The sequence below is a fragment of the Struthio camelus genome, chromosome 1, assembly GCF_040807025.1.
Source record: "Struthio camelus isolate bStrCam1 chromosome 1, bStrCam1.hap1, whole genome shotgun sequence".
NCBI classification, from domain to species: domain Eukaryota; kingdom Metazoa; phylum Chordata; class Aves; order Struthioniformes; family Struthionidae; genus Struthio; species Struthio camelus.
This window is the reverse complement of record NC_090942.1, coordinates 117,372,972-117,396,040: the sequence shown is the minus strand read 5'-3', so window position 1 is coordinate 117,396,040 and position 23,069 is coordinate 117,372,972. Positions and strand designations below refer to the sequence as shown.

The window sequence follows — 23,069 nt, the reverse complement described above, 5'->3', positions numbered from 1 at the left end:
AAAGTTGTTACAAATAAAGCAAATGTCTGTGAGAACAGAATGGCATTAGGGGAAGAATTTGAGGTATTTCATTAGAGCACCAGGGAGTCCATAGGTGCTTAAAAATGTGTTTGTATTGGCAGTTGTGTGCGTTACAGTTTACCTTTTAAAAATAAACTAATTTACAAAGCACATAATTTTGCAGAGGGCTCTCCGCTGGTTTGTGTACTTTGCTCATTCTCATTTTTCTTTCTTTGAATTTTTCCTTTGCCAGTAGTTCCTAATCTATTTGGATAATATTGCTTTGTTAATTCTAAAGAGTTGCTCCTGGGTAATAAAATAGAGGAAGTCTTAGTATATTTATATACATTTGCTGCATATTTGCTATATATTTGTAATACACCTGACTACGTTTTTGGAAGCTATATATATCCTTCTCTGAGGTTAAATGAGTGGCTTTATTCTGATAGAAATTGAAGCAGATGTTTCTTCCTCTGCTCAGCTAAATTGTATCTGTACTAAACTGATAATTCTGCTTTTCTTCTTCCTGCCTTCCCCCTCTCTCCTTCAAAATTTTACCTCAGTCCCCACCACAGCCGCTAGCACCCCAGATGCTGTTGACAAATATTTGGAGACACCTGGGGATGAGAATGAACATGCCCATTTCCAGAAAGCCAAGGAGAGACTTGAAGCTAAGCATCGTGAAAGGATGTCTCAGGTAAGGGGGAATGTCTTTATTTCTACATATGCAGGGAGTTTTGTTTCTGAAGCTATAAGATGGCATGGGATCCTTCATGTTCTTATTTCCCAAGGCTTCTGCCAGCTGCCTTGTCCATTTACAATGCTATAAATGCATCCTCTCACATGAAGATCTTCCCAGGGGCAGAAGTCCCGCTCCCTTCGGGGGCTGTGTTGGTTCATAGTTTGCAGCTCTTAAAAGCCTCTGTTACTAAGGGTTTCTGTGCTCTCTTTGTACCATGACCTGATGCATCTCTGCTTCACACGGTTTGACTCCTTTCTGCTCTTAGTGCCCATCCTGTTAGCTTGCGGGCCATGAAGGTTTTTCTGCCCTTACATCTATATAACACCTAGAGCAAGAAGGTTTATAAAGTTTCCTAGGCACTACTGTAATGTGAATTACATTAAGATACAATTTTAAACTTTTCCCAAGAATTGTTAATGCAACTCCAGAGAACAACAGCAAAGCTACATTCACATGTAAACTGGGTAGCTATTACCTATGCATGTGCAACCTTTAAACGTCTGCTTTTCTGTTATATACAACAGGTAGAGATTACGTCAACTGATCTCAAGCTGCCCTAGTTCTAGTTGCCTGTTTTGGTACAATTCTGCTTTTCCACTTTCCGGTTCACTCATGTACAATTCCCTCATTTAAATGGTTGCTTCTAAATAGCCTGATGGCACCAGATGTTGAACCTCACTCAAGGGAGCTGTATATTTACATATTTCACAGAATCACAGAATGGTTTAGGTTGGAAGGGACCTCTGGAGATCATCATTTCTCCCCTCAAACGTCTTGAGACTTCCTGGTCTCTAAAAATTATTCTTTGTTTGTTCTATTCTTTCTGTTCTTTTTGTTCTGTGTTTGATCCTGTTAATCATCAAACAGCGTACATTAAAATGCATGGCCTGTCCTGGGGAGAGGAAGATTAGGCCTATAAGCCACTCAAAAGATTAGTTCCATATATTGAATAAGGTTTTCAGTTAGACAAGGAGTGCTTACTTTCCAGCCGCTCCCCCTCTCCTGAACTGAACAGTATGTGTGTACTTTAATTGTAAAACATTGCAGGAAGAAGTCTCCCTTACTAAATAATTCAGGGGAGAAAGTTTCTTTCTTATAAGCTGCCCCTCCTTTCTCGTAACAAGCATCTGTAACGTGAAGTGAGGGTGACACCCGTTAGTCCATCATTTGCAGGGATGACAGAGGGGCATCAAAGGTCCTCTCCTTGCCTTGTCAGGTAGGGTCGCATCAACAAACAAGCAGTTGATGAGATTCATCTGCAACACTGCATGGGGAGCCAGCGTTGACTGGCCATTCACCACAGCTTTGCACTATCACTTACTACTAATTCCAGCATCCTGGAAGGGTGTTGAGCTGATTTTTAGTGCCAGTGGCACCATATTCCCTAGGTCCCGCTGCCTCTGTCATGGTGTATCTGAGGGCTCTTTCCTTCCCTAAAACTGTCGGCTTAGTAGCAGCACCCCCGCTCAGTTCCAGGCTCTCTGGATCAGAGAGTAAAGAGAGAGTAAGTCTCTCTTTGGAGAGATTTAGTGATGTTATTACCAGAAAAAGGATCGATTTGTGCATGGGACAAAAGGCCTCGACAAAAGTAGGTGTCGTCTTGTCATGACTTTGACATTCTAACTAGACAGTCCTTCATTAGAGCACCACTGCTGCTATGATTGACGTAACCCATACGTCTGGCATTAATTCTCCCCTTTGCAGTTATGTATCCATGCACCAGTATATAGAATGCAAGTATATTCCACTGGCTTCAGTGTAATGAGATTTTTGCACTTAGCATTTGTCTTAAAAATGAATGACACTTTCCTTGCTTCCTCTTCCCTTTTTCCTCTTGCTGCCCCTTACGGGCCAATCCCAAAAGGAGTCCGTCAGGTGTTAAGTCCTGAATTCTGAAAAAGTTTGACTTTGAAATCGCTTGCCGCTTTAAATCTCAACCAGAAGTTGTCATTTTCCCTGAACAAAGCAGCCAAGCCTTGAAGTGTCATAAATCTGTGTGCCTTTTTTGGATTTGTGCTTTCAGTGAAGGAGAATAGCCTTATTAGTGCGTACAGGACAAGTTCACCCTTTTTCTGCATGAGCACATCTGCAGAAAAATTTTTTGTTTTCTGTGCTGCTGTTTGATTTTTCCACCAAATGCTGAGGCATATTTGTCAATCGCTCGTGATTTCTCTAAAGCCATGGCATTCTGAAAGAGTAGTTTTCTCTGGATGGTAGTGGGGCAGCTCGTAGATAGCTGTAGCGAAACAAACAAACCAACCAACCTGTATTTTTTGATCAACTGGCATATATATGCTTTCAGCCACTGAAGCCATCCTAGTTGCAAAAAGCACTATTCAAAACACAGCTTCTGCAGTCTTTACACTGAATATTGTTTGTGAAAACAGCCCTATCGTTCTGTTTTTTCACAAGACATTCACACTCGTTGCACCAGAGCTGAACTCTGAATGCCAGAATTTACGTCTTTCACAACTAGCTGCATAGGCTGTCACTTCATCAGCCTGCCTCCCATGCCCGACAAGGTTTAGAGAAATAATAACAGGCAGAGAGACCTGGTGTAGCCAACTGTATCTTTATTGCATTGCCTACAATACTTGTTTTCATCGTATGGATTAGCAGAGTGTCTTTGCCTTTACGTTTTTCAAGGTTAGTTAGGCAGCTAAAGATGGCAAAGAACTGTAGTTTTGAAAACCTACTGGCTGCTCATTCCCAGAGTGAAAAAGAGTATTAAGCAGATGTCAGAGGTGTGATTTGAAGGCACAGAAGGGGAGAGGAGGGAAAAGAAATCAAAGTTCTTAATCTAGGCCAGTGCTCAAGCTTTAGCACGTACTGTTGTAGTTTATGACTTGAATTAATGCCATAGTTTCTGGGTCTTCTGAAACATTCACATCCTGGCACTAGTGATATTTCAGTTTTATAGAAAGATGTTGCCTGTATATATGAGTTAGATTTTCACAATCATTCACTTATGGCCTAAGTGCACAGTTAAGAGTTATGAATACTTAATGTGCCCTTAATACACAGCAGCACTCTGAGCATTAATAAGATTTTTCCAGAATACATCGTGGTGCTCTAAATTACATTGCTGTTTCATGTCCTCTAGTACTGCTTTGTAGGAGAAGCAATAAAATCTCAGTACTTCGCACAGGAGATGTTAACTGGTGATGAGGCGCCCTGTCAGTTCAGTGTGCTGTACGTTATGTTCTCTTCCGTCAGCTGCTTTGAGGCCAGAGGTGTTTTTTAGTGGCTCATGCCATGGGCCACCACTAGTGCTCTCCAGTCTGTGCATCAAGGAGCCTGATGAGTGGTGGCCAGCATGTGGGGCAACGGGGGACTTGAGACAGGAGCTGAGGGGAAGAGGCTCAAGAGCAGACATAAGACACAGCAGACCTAGTCTGTGTTTGCTATTCATCCTGCTAAAATTTCAGTCATGCATATGGACTCTGTGCTTTTCTAAAATCCCCTTTGAAAAATATATGTTTGAGAATTCTATTTTAAATGGTGTAAAAGTATGAGTTTTTGTGAGAAAGAAAGGAAATGTGCATATTGAGGAATTACTTCTGGTTTTCTTCTGACTATTGCATTTTGTTAATCTTACAAACAAACAAGTTACTTATTTGTATGCACTGCATCCAGAGAAAGCAATTCCTCTTGCACAGAAGGTGTTATCTGAGGAGACTGCTGTCTGGAAATGAAATCAGGAAAGTCCCTAAGTAAGACCATGAGAAGGTTTCAGATGTCACATACAGGGTATGCACGGTGGCAAGTTAACAGTAAGTTCTTCCCTTATTATTGAAATACTGCCCTGCCTTCTGTTACAGGAGAAGGTGACCTTTTAGATTGCTGAAAGGAATGGTACCAAAAGTTTTCCTGCATCATTTTTCTGTCAGTGTTGTACTTGAGATATAAGCATGTTCAGTTCTTGAAGTGTTTGGCACCAATTCCTGAGCAGACTAGCACAAATTGCATGTAATTCTTGATCTGTCCTACTCAAAGGTCAAAATCTAGAAATCTTTGTGATATGAAAAAGATACCTTTTAGAATGAGCTGAAATTCACTCATTTTGACTAAGGGCCTAAAACGGATTAGATTGAGACATTTTTCTTGTCTGAGATGAAAAGGGGTCTGCATGTTCACTCATCGAGACTTCCACTTCCTTTGCTTGAGGGTAGGGTAACAGCTGTGTTGCTTCACGGTGAGGCTGAGGGTGCTTGGCATAATGTTCAGACAAAGCAGTGCAGTCTGTTTAATTTAATAACAGGATTCTACCTTTGTTAAATGTCATAACTGCTTTTTATATATATAAAGGGAGGAGAGGAATTTAAAATGATGACTGTGTGAGCTGCAGTACTTGGCTGTTGCTAAGCCCTGAGACAAGGGAGGAGAATTTAAAAGTCACACTCCTTGTTTTGTTTCTCAGGTCATGAGAGAATGGGAAGAGGCAGAACGCCAAGCGAAGAACTTGCCAAAGGCTGATAAAAAAGCTGTTATCCAGGTAAAGGAAAGTGCAATTGCAATTTTACCAGCAGGTGCTGCAATTAAAACACAAGGGGTGCTAGTTGTGATATAATTTTAAAACATATTTATATGGGGAATTAATGTTATGTTCTGCTCTTATGGTTGCTATTTTTGCTTCCAGCTGTTAATAGCTTCTGCATATCTCTTCTGTGTGTTTAAAAACCAATCCCTGCAATGGAAATGCAGAACATCACTAGTTACTAGGTGGAAGGGTAGAATTTTACTGTAATTTAGGTTTGCCTTCAGTGAGGGAACTGAAAACCCAATTCCTGTGGGCCCTTTTGAAAATTTAAGCTGTAATAGATAGGTATTTGTGCAGCTTATACTGGAGCGCAAACAGAGATGCGAAAAGGTGACTTGAGAAAGCAATAAACACCAATTTTTATCTGGAAGAAACCTTCAGCCAAATGGGAGATGTTCCAGGTAGTGGGATTTAGCATCACGAGGAATTACACCAAAGCTTTGGAGCAATCCAAATTTAGCCCAGATTTGTCACCACATTCATTTGAATGCGATCAATAGAAAGAATTATCCTTAAATACTATGGAAAAACAAACAATTATGAAAAAAACAAATTATTTTACCAAAATTATATTATAATTCAAAAATTTTGGCCAGTCATTCCTTGAGACCTGTTGTGTCTATGTTAGGTATTACTCGAAATGCTGGAAACTTTTCAGTGCAAAACCACTTAAAAATAATAATAATATTCAGAAGCAGGCTGCACTGTGTATTGAATACCACAGCTTTGTTCTCTGTATGTTTTGCCGACTGGATCTAATGATTACTTTATATAGAATATTTTCTGCCTTATAGATTAGTTTATGAAGCAACTTTGATACGTGGAACGCCTCCATAATCACAGGGAGCAAATGTTTTCCAAACTCCATCCGTTCCCAGGAAGAATTTTGTTGCACCAAACACAGTCTCGGGGGTCAAATGAAGGATTCACTGGTGATTTTGCTGACTATTTTAGGAATATTTGATAGAGTAATAAAATATGGCCAAGTGTTCGGGAATACAGGGCATCAGCAGTTTGCATTGAAATCAATAAAAGATATATTCAGTTCAGTTTTTTGGGGAGTCACGCTAGACTGACTAAGGCAGAACATTTTGGTCATTTGTAGATGAAGTTCTTAATGTCTGCTGATCTCTGCTGTCTTCACTGTTTGTGTTACGATTGGTGTTTTTCAGCATTTCCAGGAGAAAGTAGAATCACTGGAACAAGAAGCGGCGAATGAAAGACAACAACTGGTAGAGACTCATATGGCCAGGGTAGAAGCCATGCTGAATGACCGTCGCCGCATTGCTCTGGAGAACTATATCACAGCCCTGCAAACTGTCCCTCCTAGGGTAAGTGCAATATCACAAGCTCCATGAGCTGTGTCAAAATCACTGTAGTCATCCTGGGAAAACTGATTATACGTGCAGGTACAGTGCAGTTGTGAAGCACTGGGTAGCTGTTCCCTGTGTGAGATGTACTGCAGCTGTGAACCAGTTTGAAAGTTCATGTTTAGACTTCGTGTGTGCATACTCAGAGGCAAACACCCCTATACATGCATATCAATGGATACAGATATTGAGACAAGTAACGCGGAAGTGATTTGGTTGTCAAAAATTGCAGCTATTCACAGGTGCTGCTGAAGGATGATGATGCTCAGTAGGATAACTTGTTATTTCAAGAGGAAGCTTGAGGATGGGGGTGGTTGTGTTTTTCCCTCTTGTTTGCTGAATTGGATGAAGGATCTCGTCAGGATTTTTGGACAGCATGAAGTTACCACGCTAGAAATTTTTGCTTTGGATGTGGTGGCTAGGAGGGATGTAAACACCACATTCAATATGTGAATTTGAATGGAATTTTTAATGATTCCATATCTGCAATGTTTAGATTTAATTCCAAAATAGTTGGTCTGTGACCTTCAGAAAAAAATAATCTACGTGAACACTGTGGAAAAATAATCTACCTGAACGCTGTGAGAAAGTAGTCAAATATTTTATATTTCTCTGGTCTCTTGGATACTTTCTAGATGACAAAAGCGTTAGGTCAGTGAAAGACTTTTGGGTCATCAGTGTAAGCTGTAGCCATTGGATTCTGAATTTGACTTCATGAGGAATTACATCAATATCACTAACCTGGGAAAATTACCTCTTTAAGTGAATTTCCTTCTGTACACAAACCCACATATTCAGTAGCACAGAAGAGTGGTCGTCATTTCTGTACATACAGTAAATCTATCAGAAGCACTTGCATACTTAAAATATGAATGAGTATCATCCCTCTGTAATCTTACAGTTAGGGTTCTCTGATGGGCTAGAACCCAGTGTAGAGTGTGAGGTAAGATAGGAAGTCTCCTTTACTTGGTTATGAGACAATAGTTTAAGGAAAGAGCATCTTTTGGGCAGCTCTGTTACTAGAACGGGTTTAACAGTTGCAAGTCAAGAAGCGTAGCAAAGCTTTTTTAAAGTTATTTTATCTGAGTAATACAGTTACAATAGCTGTGTTTATCATGAGGATGATTAGATTAATGTTCAAATGTTTGACTATCGGAAAATGGTCTATAAACTCTATAAGAAGTAATCCATTAATTCTTTATCATCATCAAACATTTTGTTGTGGTGAAAAACTCTTACTGCATGCGAAGTAAAACAGCAGTCTGGGATTGTCTATCTGTCCTAGGGAAACTCGGGGTAGTTGTGTGAAGAATTGATCTGTGTTTTGCAACATAGTAATTTGCACAAAATGAAGTGCTAGTCTCTATTATAAATTGGTAAAAGATGTTTTTTGGACCCATGCTGAGAGTGTGATGTTGCATATTGTAACCTTTGACTGTTGCAATGGTAGTGAAGGGCTTGGACTCAAGGATCTCATTAGCAGGAGACATATTAGCAAATTATAGGCTATATGCAGCTTCCTTTAGGATTGATGTCTGCAGCTCATAACTGGAAAGGACTGGAAAGGAGATATGGTTAATGCATAGAATGGCTGCAAGTTCTGTTGGCTCTTTTACAGTGTAGCGTTCAGTAAATCACCTAAGATACAATTTTCTGTTTGTTTTAAGCCAATCAGCTGTTGCTATGAAGGTGATTCTCATGCAAAAGTAACCCTGTCTGACCAGTATCCCCAAAATTATTTGATTTCAAGTTCTGTGAATCTGGCCAACATCTTGGTTCTGCAAGTATTTGGGGATGTAGAAGGGGAAGATGGGGACCATTCTGTGATTCTGTGACCGTACTCAACACGAGAAGGGTCTTTAGAACAGCCAAAATGTGAAACTCTACTCCTAGCATTAGGGAACTCTCACGTCCAGAAAATGCAGATAGCATCACCACTTTAAAAAAAAAAAAAAGAGGAGCGGTAGGGGGAATTTGGGGGAATTTAGCTGTAGACTGCTAAGGAGCAAAAATGTTAAAGCAGACTTTGGGAGCAGAAAAAAAATGAATTTTGTCTGGGTTGTTTGTAGTCAGCTTCTGTGACATTTAAAGTAATAACAAATTTTCTCTTTCAGTAGGAGAGCCTGAAAGGCTGTGTCAATGACTACATGACTCCAGCAGGAGCAAGTTTTGAAGATACTGTTAAAAGACAGATATATCCTATATTCTGTCCCTGCAGAAGCTGATCATTCTGAAAGAAGCAGGCAGCAAACATTTAAGTAACACCAGCTCAAGGTGTTACCAAACAGGGCATCATCACAATTGAATTAAGACTATTGAGGGTGAACTGAAACTCTTAACCTTTAAACAGTTCATTTGTCAGTATTGTTAATGGTGATGTCCTTGCTTCAGCCTTTTTTGTTGTTGTTGCATGTTCTGTAGTTCCTGACCGTTCACCTGTGTGCCCTTGGACTGTCGGTCTTACGTATGCCAAAGCACAGGAAAAAAATGATCTTGAATTCAGCAGGAGGGTTGGTTTGGTGTTTTTGTGAGATGGAGGGAGAAACCTGAGGAGTGATTGATGATAGCTAAGCAATCTAATGAATGAATCCAGTTCTGTGACTGCTGTGGAGGATATTGAGCCAGAAATTGGAATACCCTCTTGATCCAAACTTCGACCATCTAGTCAAAGAGAAAATGGGATTAATGGAAAATTCATCTCTGTTACCCTAGCTATTTTCTTTCTGACAAAGGGAGGGATCTTAGGGACTGTGTCCCTAGTAAACTGAAAGAAGATTTAATATGATTGTCCTGTCATTCTGAGAGTAAGTCATAACTTTTCTGGTGACTTGCTAAGTAATCTTGAGGGGGAAAAAAAACTTTTTCTGGAGTTAGACAACAATGTGTTTGAAGACCCACCTTCTACTGCCTTCTTCAGATTATGTGCTTTGCTATTAGTATGCTTACTATAGAAATAGATTCTGGATGTTTAAATTGGTGGAAACTTTCTCTAAATGAGGTTATAAGGAAAGAATTTGGATTTAAATTGAAAAATAAGTTAGAGGGTTTTTTAAATGAAGTATTTTGTCTTCTGTGCACAAATTAAGACTTGAGCTTTCGGTAAAATTCTGCTTTTAAGGTACTGTCAGTATTATGACATTTCTTTAATGGAAGGACAAGCTAGAATTTGTTAAATAAGGAAACAAAAACCCAACTCAAAGGTCTTTGGAGCTTCTACTTTTAGGAAGGAAGGTAGTACTTTTTTTCAGGCTTGGGTCGCCTATTTAGCTGGTGAACGAGGGGATAACTTTGTCGACTTATTTGTATGCAGTATGCTCTACAATATAGTTGTATAATTTGTTATTATAAGACAAAGCTTTCTAGGAGGAAAATCATCTGTAGAGGAGGTTCTTTGGCTATATGAAAAGATGGACTGTAATTCTGTACTGAGTTTGAACTCAGCTTCTAGCTGTCTGTTTTTCTAAGTCAGTGGACCAAGGTCTTTTTTGTGTCTCAGGTCCTACTTTTGTGATATGGAAACTTCAGCAGCAGCACCAGAGTAAGAATTTGACAACCTTTTTGCCCTTAGTCATGTTACCACTTCTGTTACTGCTTCCATTCCATAATGTGGTGTTTGTGGGACTACCTGTGAATAAGACTAGGGAGCTGATCCTTTTACAGTTAAAAATAAGAGAGTTGCAGCACGGTTCCACAAACCCACTGGACTTATGCTTGAGGGTGGGAATGATGGACAGGAGTATCTGAAAGCCAGTACTGCTGCTAGAGTTATGGTGTTGTGGAACTGCGACCTCAGCTCTCTTTATGGAAAATGAGGTTGCTAGGAGGGTTGCCATAAATCTGGCATATATGTCTATTTTCCATATGCTGCTTAATCACTTGGCTATATTGTCCAGATATATTCTTGTACTTGAACTTGAACATTTTCCCAGGATTTTTTGGATATCTGGCAGACCACTTGGAGCATCAGGATTTAATTTGGCTTTTGGATGTCTAGAAATCCACGTCTGATCTTTGCCTGCAGGTCAGTTATCATAGGAATACAGTGAGTGATTCTCCTGGTGCCAGACTTACGCATGTAATGCATAAGTCTTCATGAGTGAAGTAATCCTGAGGCATACAGAGTATGTGGTGCATACAGAATAATTCGTCTCTTTCAGAAAGCACAGTATTTGCTGCCTACACGCTACCCAGTGCAGGTATGAACAGTCCCACCTGAGAAACCTAAGCTGGCACTGTTGCCTGCACGCATGAAGACTGTTTCCAGGTTGCAGGTGTTGCTGTGACTAGAGCTAAGAGAGATTGATTGCTCGCTGTCTCTTCAGCTGCTTCTTTCAAGAGTGAGGGTCCTTAAATAAAGCGGCACAGTATTTGATTCAGAACAAATAAAAGGTATAATTCTTTGCACAGTGCATAGTTAGGCTGTGGAACTCCTCTCCACACTTTTGGAGTCTGAACATTTAACGTGTATTCAAGGGGTGAATCTGGGTAGGTTTACTGAAGGGAACTGAACAGAAACTTCCTCTGGCTCAGAAAATCCCTGAGCTACGCAGATGATGGGAAGCTCGAAGAGTGTCTGCGGAGAACTACCACATGCTTGCCACTTCTTAGTAGGCCTCCAGTGCAGGCTAGCAAGATATTGGACTGGGGGAACCTTTGACCTGGGCCAGCAGTCAGTACATTCTTATAAATGCCTAGAAAATCAACAAAAAATGAGCTTAAGATCAGTGACACAGCCAAATGATGAAGCTTCAGTAGGAGGGAATGGGAGAATGGAAACAAGGAGAGAATAAATGTGGAGATTCTCCTGTCAAGTAGGCAAGCAGGACGTTTCTGTTGTTCCTGGGGCTATGCCTGAGCACATAAGCCTCATGCTGTACTTTCCCTGTACCATAGCTGTTTTTGGTGCTGTTCCACTTAAAACTGCAAAAGACTGAGAATCCGTTATGATCGGCTTCTGTATTGGACCAAAGACTCTAACGGCATTTTTCTTCAGCTGTGATACAGATCTTCTCCCATTACCAGTGTCGCAGGAAAGCTGCAGGGTGGCAGTGTGGGCAGCAAGGAAGCCAGGGAGCATACAGAGGTGAAATTGTATAGCTTCAAGATCTGCTAGCAAATAATTTTGAACGAACCCAAATATTGGTACTGTTGTTCTGTTCTCTGAAGCACTGTCATGCAAGCTGCACAGAACCTTAAACTTGATCCTTCTCCCTGATTCCTGGTGCAGCTTAGCTGTGCTGTGCTTTGATGTCTCTGAAAATGGAGTGCAGCTGTTCAGTATCCGGTATCAAAATACTGTATTGTTTCACCCTGCTTGATGATCTTACTAGAGAAAAGAAGGATTAGTGGTAGTTGGAACTAATATGTGCCTAGTTTTTAAAACAGTTGATTTTTCCCTTCATTCTGCTAGTTAAGTGGAAGAATGTGAAACTATCATTCTCTGTGAGCAGGTTGGTTCTGTAATTGGCTTAAATTTTCTTTTTCACATGCATGCAAATTTTATTGGATATATGTCTTGCAGTTTAATCTTCCTGGTAGCAGAGGCACATTCTCTGTGAGAAGGCAATGGGGGAGAAAAGGGAAGCAGAAAAGAAATCCAGTTCATAATGGTGAAATAAAAGGTTTCAGAACAAGGAAGTATATAGGAAAACTTTGAGAGCTAATTAATTAACCTCCTTACTTTGTGTACAGAGTAAAGTAAGCATATAATGATTAGTCAGTTTGAACTGTTTCTTTTCTGATTTGGAACTATTTTTATTTTTTGCTGTAAATTATTGCCAAACAGAGTAGGATGATTAAGATGAAGCCTAGCATGTATGTTAACCCATTGGAATTCATTTGCCACATTTTTTCCTGTTGCCCTCAGTATTCTTTCTGGTACCATTTGTGCTCTTGGGCCAGTATCTGTTCCTCTGAGGAGAACGTAGTGTGGGCTGAAACAAGGCAAGTTTAGCCATTTGAACATTTGACATAGATGAAGGTATGCAGAAGGACCCTTCCTCAGTGCCTCTGTGTTCCTGGAAGCTTTTCTGAGAAGTCCAGCAAGGTTGCTGAGAAAATATGTAGCTCAAGGCAGGTCAAAGCATAACTACTGATCTAGTGATAAAAATCCTTCTGTGAGGTAGGAAAGATGAGTCCAGCCCTAATACTCCACCTTTTAGTTCTGCTACTCTGGCTCTGTAAAGCTGTGGAATTTCTCACATAAAACTCAATTATGTGGGATTTGTGAAAGAGGAGACCAGGTCAAACTTGGAGAAGCATGGTCACCTAACTTGGGTTTTCCAGCAGCTGCTGAGGCTTTTGTTCGAGTAAAACCAGACTCTTACTTTTTCCCTGGATTGTGGGTTTGAATGTGTGGTGTAGTCATACTCCAAGCCTTGCCAGCAGGTTTTTGTAGAAGCAAGCTTAAGAGAAGAGAGGCAAATCCTGGCAGCTAGTAAGTTCTGCAAAGCTTTGGCAGGTTCATTATATCTAAAATCTAAATTTTTGAAAAGGTGAGCAGAGACAAAATTGATTTTAATTTGTCAATGCTTAGTAAGTTCAGATCCTGAAAGGAAAATAATGAGATTGAGTCAAATATTGTTTTCATTGTATTCTGCCTCAGGAAAAGTGCTTAGGCTGGTAGGTAAAAGGAAGTTTTAAGTACCGTTATAGGCATGTAGTGGCAATGTGTGTGGTAACATATTTTCTTATAAATTAGCAGAACTGATGAGAAAACATCATTATCTCCACATGAAAGGTAGCTGGATGGAAGGGGTAGAGTTGTATCAAACAATTCAGTATAAAGGTCTTGCGCTCATTCTAGCCAGCCTTTCTTGAATGTTTGTACAGTGAACTTCTTTTCCTGCATCAAACATGATCCATAAGTTAATAACAAATTAATTATCCTAATAAGCTAATGGAAAGAAGTAATTGTCCTACATTCCAAGACCAGTAATCGGAAAGGACTGGTGACTGATTTTGCTCTAAAGGCAAGACTAAATAGCAAAATACAGCATTGTGGAACTTTCAGTTTTGATTTATAGAGACAATTTTGATCAAAATGAGGAGGCAACTCAGAATTCCCCGTGGCAATTCCACGGCATAGTGCTAGAAGTTGTACTTTAAATACACAGAAGTGCTTTAATATGATTTTTTTTGTCGTTTTTCTGTAATAAATACTTTGGATTTCCATGGAGAGAGAATGTAAGTTATGTTTGTAGCAATCCAAACTAGATTTGATATTTCCATTTTCCAAACTCAGTGAAATTACACTGTTTCACTGCTCCCTTAAAAACACAAATAGTAGGCTGGGCTCTGTGTGGAAGCCAGGGTGTTTATATACATTTTTTTACTATTTAGAAACTGTTGTTCAGATATTTGTTCAGATGTTTTCTTGTAATTGCCCTTAGAAAGGGAAGCTGTAGTTTTCATCTCCTAATTTTTGCAGCTGTGAAAGAACCCACCTTGTCTCCATTTCAGGGGAATCCTATTAGTAGCAGAGGCAAAACAGAGAGAGAGAGAGTATAGAAGGAACAATAAAGGTGGAAAATTATCAGAACTGTTTTATGGACAAATGGTAAGAAATATTCTGTGTTAGCTACAACAAAATCAAGCTAAGGCCTCGCTGAAATGGCACAGATCACTAAGGAATGGAATGACTGAATATTCCCCATTTAGAATCTTATGTGAGTAACTTCTGGTAGGCTGCCTTTTGAAAGGCTCTTTTTTTTTATTGTATTTAATAAAGTGATATTATCGTTGTAGCGATGGGTGCTGTCTCCAGATGATTTGCATGTATGAAGTCCTTTCCTCCAGAAGGATCTCAAAGTATTTTTGAGCGTTTTTAATAAATTCTTGGCTTTTGAAATGCCTTAAAAATTGGGGTGGAAATAGAGCCCATGTTCTCCAATTGGTTATGTCTGGAACGCACGGCATATTTAAGTACAGAAAAAAGTTTAGGCTGGCAGATTCTGCTGATGTGAGTTTGGCAATTAGCTGCAATGTTAATATTGTTATTTCACTCTTAGAAAAAGATGGCAGTGGTCTTATCTTTGTGCTGGTGCCGCCAGGAATACCGGCACCTGTCTGGCCTGTAGAGTCAATGGGTTGGGAGGTCAGCACCAGGTAGCCAAGTTGTGATCAGCATTTTCTGCTTCATTTGGGCTTGTCTCCTTCAGCTAGAAAAATGGAAACAGGCTGTCAGGTTTGCCTGGTTAAGCTTTGAAGCCAGGAAGTTGCAGTGCAGGTCATTTTCATAGCCTTAACTCTGCCCTGGTGCATATGTATTTTCGCAAAAAGAATTATCTTCCAAATAAGAGAATAGGTATATTCCCTACAGTGTTAGGCAGAAAAGTATCTTTTTAATGATGATAGGAAATCTGTGAATCTGTCTCCTGCATACAGAGTGAATTGAATACCTGCAAGTCCCAACATATTCATAAAAACTATGTAAAATAATACTCTGACAACATCCTCCAGGATAAACCAGATTTTAAATTGACTGGCAAAATACCTGCAGGCATGAATACATCTGCTGGACGGTGATGAACGCTTGTGAAAGAGCTATGATCTCTGCTTATTTGTAGGTTAAAAAAAGTAGATATTTGAGGCTGCTGAGAAGGGGAGCGTTAGACTGAGTTCCGCAGGAGTAAACCGCGTGGCAGGGTGGGACTGAGCGAGCCAGAAGCGATACGCAGCAGAGGTGTTCAGACTGCCGCACTCGACAGTGCCCTGTGTGTGTCCTTGTTAGGTGTGTTCGTCGTGCCTTTTTTCCTGCATATTCCTAAATGAGAGTGCCGTGATCCTGTGCGTTTAAGCTTCTGGCCAGCCAACGCAGGCTCTTCTAGTGCTCAGGAATCGTTATTATTCCTAACTAAACAGCATTCCTACTGAAATAATATATATTCTGAGTTTGGTGCTGGATCCTATTGCTTAGGAACTCATTTGTCATTCCTGTTACTGGATAAAGTAGTTGCCTGCAGCCTTGGCCAGGATAATTAAAAACTTGTGGATAATGGAAGTCGTGTTGGGAGTATCTTCGTCACTTTCCTAGGAAAGCTGATAAAAACAAGACAGCAAAACAGAAAACTGAAAATAAAATTATTTCATGAGGATTAGGTAGCCCCTGGTGGCTGATACAGATTAGTTATTCTGTGAGTCATTTCCCCGATGGTTATTAGTTTGCTACAGATGAGAATGCATTGAGTTTTACTTGGAAAAAAGTGGAATAGAATTTCAAATACTAAAACTAAAATGTTTTTAATGAACTGCAGTACTTGGTACGTTATTTTTCAAGAGTGAGAGGTGCGAAGCTGACTCTGGGTTACGTCAGCAGGCTGTTCTTCTGCCACAGACAGAGTCTGAGTGCAGGCCTTGAGAACTTAAATTAGCTGGTAATAGCAACATTTTCATTTATAGTTTAATCTGAAGGTTCCTTCCTTCCTTCCTAGGGTTAGAGTAGTAGATAACCCCAGATTTATTATAATAGCTTCAGACACAGGGTCTGCCTGAATTCTCTTAGGGTGTGGAGCCCTCCCTCATCTCTGTGCTTGACTGTACCATACCTTGTGGCCCCTCTGCTGCACCGTCACAGGAGTTTGTGTTGCTACGTGGTGTACTAGACTAGAGGGATGAATCCTGCTGAAGATAACTCTGCCAGAAAGCACACATGGGGAGGGGAGTTTTAAGCAGAACTCCCAGTTGACATTTAAAAAAAAAAAAATAGCATGTGTAATGCAATAAGGAGGTGGAACTTGGTGAGAGGTAGCAAGGAGTAAAGTCAGCACTGCAGGTCAGGAGGTTTGTTAAAAGTGCCTGCAGAATTCTAGGCATAGGGGAGAAAAGTAGCAATTACCTTTTTTTACATGATTAAAGTTACCTTCAGCTATAAAACGTGGGCCTCGATTATGGTCCCAGCCACCCCCAGACATGTGAAGCTAGTAGAGAGCTGTCGTTGCCCATCACCAGCCCGGGCAGTTTAGCCTTCAGCAGATACTGAGGCAGTAGCATTTGAAAGTTATTGGGAGGTTGGAAGTCTGACCTGATCCAGTGTGTCTGTGACTTTTGGCAGTTATTTAAGACCCAGGGAGCAGAGCTATTTTAATTTACGTTGAATGTTCAAGGCATAGCACCAACTCTCTTGTTTTTTGTTTTTTGGAGGTTTTTTGGTTTCGTTTGTTTTTCTTTTTAATCGGCGTGGAAATGACGCACTATATTACCGTGACGGATGAGGCGGGATATGTTTCCTAAAGGTCACAAAAACTGAATTTTTGGCAATGACAAGGATATACTGTAAGACTGCTAATCCACTTCAGCATCTGCTTCAGGGAAGCCTGAGAACTTATTATATCTGAGGGTCTAATGTAGCGTTGGAGGAATCCTATTGTTTTCATCGGTGCCTGCATCTGTCTTAGGACCTTCTGACTCTAGCAGTGCCTGGCTGAGTGTGAAAGCCTTGTAAATCTGTGTGAGATAATGAAATACTTCACAAGAATTTTTTAGCTGGAAATCTGACTTTGTTAAAGCAACGTCACTAGATTTTAGACGGTCACTAGATCAGTTGTTGCCATCAGGGTTAAAAGTTATATATGGATAATTTTTAAAAAACAAAACACTCAAAACCTATAGGCTTGTCTACCCACGTACGGTGAGTTTCTAGTGTTTTTCTCTGCTTAAGAAAAAACAGCCATTGCTCCTGTAAGAAAGCACCTTGCATCTAATATCCTTTCTGCATTGTCCTCTGCTTTGGTTATGGTTTCCTGCCACCATTACAGGAAGATTTCTTGGCCAGACATACTTGAGGCATCCATATTCATTTCTTCTTGCTAGTGATAATTTGGGGCTTTTCTCGATGTCAAAAAATGCACTGAAAGCTAGCTGCCATCTTACCCAAGTGACTACTACTGTTAGCGGTATTTGACAGGGGTTTTCAAGATTGTTATTCTAGTAATGTCTGGTCACTACTCTTAATGTAAATGTTCCTATTGCAGTGAACATAAGTATGCTGAAATGAAAACTGTGCCCTTCTCGCGTTAGATATGACACGTAAATGGAGATACCTCAAGGGGTACTTGAAGAAGCAGAAATTAATACTTTTCTCTCTAATCTGCCCTAACCAGCTGTCTTGATGTTTCTTGGGGCAAGGACGACTGAAGTTTCAACAGAGGTAGCAATGTTATCAGTCTTTGAATTTTCATATGTGTTGTAGACCTCTGGTCTTCTATTCTTTGTTCCTGTAATGCTTCACAGTTGGCATTTCAGGTTGTTTTGTTATTACCGCAGTGTTACAAAGGCTGTCTGCTTTCCGTGTTTGTCCATTTTCTTCCAGCTTCATCTCACGGTGCTTGGCTTTAGGTTTTATTTTTCCTCATGAATTAATTTAAGTCATGGAGCCGCTAAACTTAATCCTTTGTCAGGTAATGGCTTCACATTTCTCTATTTCTGTCCTACAAACCTTCTTCAAGTAACCTTTGTTTTACTTTCTGCAGGCATTTTAAAATATATTACCTCTCTAAAGTTGACGAGATCCTTAAATCTTTGAGCTCTGTAGCTTAGTATTCATCTCTTGTGTAAATGTTAAATTAGTTTAGGCTCTGTATTTCTCTGTGACTCTAAGTCATCATAAAGCTTCAACTTCTCCAGCAGTTCTTCTTCAGGCTGCTATATACTGAGTCTCTAATACTTATTTTGTTACTTATCCATCCATTCCACTTTATCACTTACAGTCTCCATAGCCATTGCTCACCACTTTGACTCATTCTTTAATTTAGTGCACTGTTTAGTACACAATTTAGGTCACTATTTGCTTTCTTCCCACCTGAGTCAAGGGCATCCTTCTCGCCATTCAGCAGCATCATATACAATGCAGAAATAGCGCAAGGAAAGTTAGTTTGTTTTTTTATCTCCCCCCCCCCCCGAATTGTCATAAACAGTGAGTTAAAAATAAATATCTTGCCTGAATACTAGAGAACGCCTCCCTGGTTTGGTATTGCGTTATTGTACGGAGTAAAAAAGAACATTGAAATACACATTTCTTCTTAGGCTTCTTAGTCTAAGTCTGTGCTTAGTACTCCCAGGTACCATCAGACTATATCTGTTTTTCCTTTTCCCTTCTGCTACAGGCCTTTTCTTTGTTCATATTCAACTCTATTTTTACACAAAATAGTTGCTTTCTTACTGTGGTGGTACACCCGTTAGCTTTAAGGCATTTATTTAATATCTTTTACTAACTAAAGTCACCTGCAAATATAAACATAGTATAAGATTTTAACAAATCCAACACCCAAGTTGGATACCTTCAGAAGAACCAAATAGCCAAAAAAAAGGGTGGCCCTTTTTTCTTTCTCTTACGGTTTTTCAGTCAGTTGTATATTCTGGATGTGTGCCTTCCACACCTCAACTCAACTTCTAACTGTCTGTTCCTTCCCCATTTCTCCCTTTGGGTGTAGCACTAATAACAGGACAGAATAGTCTTCAATTTTTTAGAGTTTTACAGTCGAGACTCATGGCTTGGCTTGGATAGCATAGTGCTTTCAGATGATCTCCTGTGCAGATATTGGGGCTATTTACCAGGACTGTTCACCTTCTGACTTGAATTTGGATATGTGCATTCAGTTTGCTATTGATAAGACTGAACAGTTGTAATCTTTTTTGTTTTTAAAGTTTGAATGTACTTAATAGATATTGATCCTGGTCAGATAGTCAAAAGAGTAGAGCATATGTGGGGACTCTTTGAAATGCTTCTGATTAAGACCAGATTTCAGGGAACATTTTGGGAGGAATTTGCTTGATAGTGGTGAAAGTTGCAGAACTGAGAGCCTGAATCATGGGAGCTTCCTCCCTCGGGGGAGAGGAGAAGTGATCTAGTGGGGAAAATAGAAACACCACCCAGAGGAAAGGTGGGGGAGGTATTAACTAGCATATTAAGATGGAAATTCCTGTCATGTTGGGGCAACATCAAAGCAGTTAAACAAGAAAAAGTAGCAGTGAAACTTCTCTTCTGGTCAGGGTGGGTATCTGAAGGTGGGTATGGTTAAGTGGTGCATCTTGCTGAAGGGACTGAGTGATCCGGTGTTCCTCAGAGGAGTCAGACCTTCCTTTGGAAGATTGTTCCTGCAGGCTCTGCTTTTGTTTTGGGAGACACCTCTGGTCTGAGGAACTGTAAAGCCTGTGATGTTCTAAACTAAACCAATTTTTTTTTCCTATTTCTTCTCCGTAGCCTCGTCACGTATTCAACATGCTGAAGAAGTATGTGCGTGCTGAGCAGAAAGACAGACAGCATACTCTCAAACATTTTGAACATGTCCGCATGGTAGACCCAAAGAAAGCTGCCCAAATCAGATCTCAGGTAATCCTGACTGAGGGTTAATGGGGTCATGTTCGTTCATGACTATTGTGTTACTATCAACTGATTTAAAAACAATTTTTTTGACTCCTTCCTCTGCGCTTTTACATGCAATAAAAAATAGTCTGCTTTCCAGCAGAAGATTAAAGCAAAGTGATGTAGGAATAGGGTATGCCTAATCTGTCTTTTCAGAAGAACTGAAAATCGTGTTTGCTGTTTATCCAGACAGTAAGTTAGTTGTGGGAATTTCCTGAGGAGCCTTCCAGAACACTAATGCCCAGAGCCTTTATTACTGTTTTGGTAAATAATACCTCTGAGAAAGTATCTTTAATAGATTTAGTTACCATACACCATTATGCGTCCCTCCACTGAAGTGGCAGAACCAGGAATGGTATAGACATCTGACTGCGACCAACATTTCTGTAGTCATTGCAGAGGTAGTTGTAGTGTCTATAAATGTGATTCCTACAAAGCACTTAAGTTTAACATGTTTTTAAAAATGGGTACATTGAATGTACCTTGAATGGGTACTGTAGTTCATGGCATTTTAATTGCTGAATATTACTGCAGTCCTTAACGTGTATGTTTTGGAACAGTTCTTGTTTTTCTCTCATAAATTGTTGAGAATGAGAGAGCAAAAAAAAAAAAAAAAAAAGAAGAAGAAGACTGAAGACGTATCTGGCTTTTAAAACAGCAATTAAAACTGCAGGCGTAATGGGCGAGCTGTTAAAAACGTGCACCATAATCTGCAGAATCTACTTCTGTTCCCTCTGCAGGATGCAACTGGACGTTGTGTTCCAGGCACGGTTTTTGAACTGATTGGCATCACTAAAAGCCAAATCAAAACCATGTACCTCCATGAATGGCACAATTTACATATTAGACTTCTCAAACATCTATTCCAGCCAGACTTGTACATTGAGATTATGCTATGCTGAAATTGCTACAATTGGAAATATGCAGTTCTAAATGTCTTCTGAAGTGATCTTAGACAGCTTTTGCATGTCTGAAACATGCAAAACATCCAGCGTGGCTGTTCCATTTCTAAAACATTGTACTATTTAATAACAAAAAATGAAAATTTGCAAACTACAGGTACATTGGCAGCACAGGTAAAGGACAAATGGGATCTGACGTTTAGATAAAAGAAGCATAGTGTATTTTTTTTATTGTACCTTTGTGGGGTCCTGCATTTTTGGCAGAATGGGAATATTGCAGTAAGAACATAGGGAGAGCTAAGGAATGAATATTTTTATAGTATCTTTTCTTCCTGAATTGGTTAGAAGATTGGATGATGTTGAGTGGTGGATTTGGTGGGGAATTTTTGTTCTAATGAAAAATAGGAAACAAAATATTTTGGTCGAAAGCATAAGTACCATATCTCAATTTGAAGAAACCACATCAGTGCTTCATTGAAATTGCTGTCTGCAACCCATTTTCTTCTGTACGCCTCATTGCCTGCTCAGACTTAAGTCATCCAATATGCACTTCAGTTTCCCTTTCTGAGGAAGAGAAGTGGTACTTCCCGAGAGTCTCCTGGGAAGTGTATATCATACAAGATGTAGTGACTCAACCCCTAGCAGCCTGCAGCAACCTGGAGCAATAGAGTTGTAATCACATTAGACAACACAGTAATGCATCTGGGGGGATATGTTTTTGCTTTCAGCTGAAAACGTTTCTAAGTATTTTTAACTAGAAAGTTGAAGCTTTCCTCAGAGAGTAGCTGATTCTTTTTGCATATTAAGACAAAGTTAAAAAAAAAAAAGAAGAAAAAAAAAAACAGCTGACGCGTTCTGATCCAGCAGTCATTGGGCCTCACTTGGTTCACAAGTGATGCGGAAGCTTAAGGGTGTAGGCAAATGTACAAGTTACTGAAAGGTGGGTAAGGCTGTGAATTTCTGCCACAATAATTGCTTGCATACATGCTCTGCCTCGCAGCAAATGTAAATGCCTGATCTTAAATTACTTTGTCATTCCTGTGGGACCTCAGGTTCTTGCCATGTAGGAGCGTCTGTGGCTCAGAACACTATTTATGTGGCAGCTGTAGGAGAGGTGTATTTTGCAATGCATTTTGACAGTATCAGTACATAAAGCATAGCCAAGTATTGTACTTAACACAAGTGAAAACCATCTTGCTTTGCATAGTCTATAAAACTTGCAGTAGTGACGAGTAACAACAGTATTCCCCTCCTTAAAACACTTTTATTTTTCCATAGGTTATGACACATCTACGCGTGATATATGAACGCATGAACCAGTCTCTCTCCTTCCTCTATAATGTGCCTGCTGTGGCTGAGGAGATTCAGGATGAAGTTGGTATGTAAACTATTAATGAAAAAAAAAAAAGAAGAAATGTTTCCGTGATGAAACACACTCTTAGTTCTCCTGTTGATATAGTGTTGTAGCTGACAAATGGGAGAGAAAACCTGCCCGTGTTTTTAAATTATAAATTAAGTTATAAGGAGGTTTGTTAAATTATAATCAGGTTTCTAATGTGCACCTTTAAGAGAAATCAAACCTGGATGAAAGCAAAGGCCAGTGATGGTGTGGTCATTGTCTTTGGAACAGCTTTTTTTCGTAAGATGCCTAGTCTGTCAAAGGGCAGTTACTGGATTAGTTTCACAAATTACCAGGTTCAGCTGACCCCTATTTTCTTTTCAAAACAAGGGAGGGAGGTGTGCCATTTGGTTAAGGGTGAGGATTTGTTTAGGACCTGGAAAGGGGTTGGATGGGGGGCGTACGGGTGGATTCGCTTGCCCAAAGTGCAGGTGAGGAAGGATATGCGTTGATGCGAGTTGGGGGAGGGGTTAGGAGGAGAGAGAGTCAAATTAATAATCAACCTTCACCAAATGTTTGTATTCTTCACAGTTACAAGCTACAATCAGCAGCCTCAGTCTGTAGGTGTAGAATGCTATTTAAAAAAACCTTTATTTGAAAAGGTATCATTTTTGTAGGAAAGGAAGTGCCACTGCTGCTGCTAAGTCTCTGATATGCTCATTTTGCTTTATTTCCCTGCCACCATTACTCCCTTGGTTTTTTGCTTGAAGTCTCAGTTTCTTCTGCTGCCGGTAATGTTAATGCTTCTTGTTAAGG

At 39.9% G+C, this 23,069-nt stretch overlaps 1 protein-coding gene across 4 annotated transcripts in view; it reads left to right on the top strand.

Moving 5' to 3' along the window:
* The window catches only part of APP (amyloid beta precursor protein), a 231,062-nt gene that overhangs the window by 158,156 nt on the left and 49,837 nt on the right, over positions 1-23,069 (top strand). For all 4 annotated transcript variants that reach the window (XM_068911547.1, XM_068911542.1, XM_068911533.1 and 1 more), the window contains 5 exons: positions 564-697; positions 5,163-5,237; positions 6,455-6,613; positions 19,851-19,979; positions 22,193-22,292. In XM_068911547.1, the coding sequence (XP_068767648.1) occupies positions 564-697; positions 5,163-5,237; positions 6,455-6,613; positions 19,851-19,979; positions 22,193-22,292 (597 nt within the window). The remainder of the gene's footprint in view (positions 1-563; positions 698-5,162; positions 5,238-6,454; positions 6,614-19,850; positions 19,980-22,192; positions 22,293-23,069) is intronic.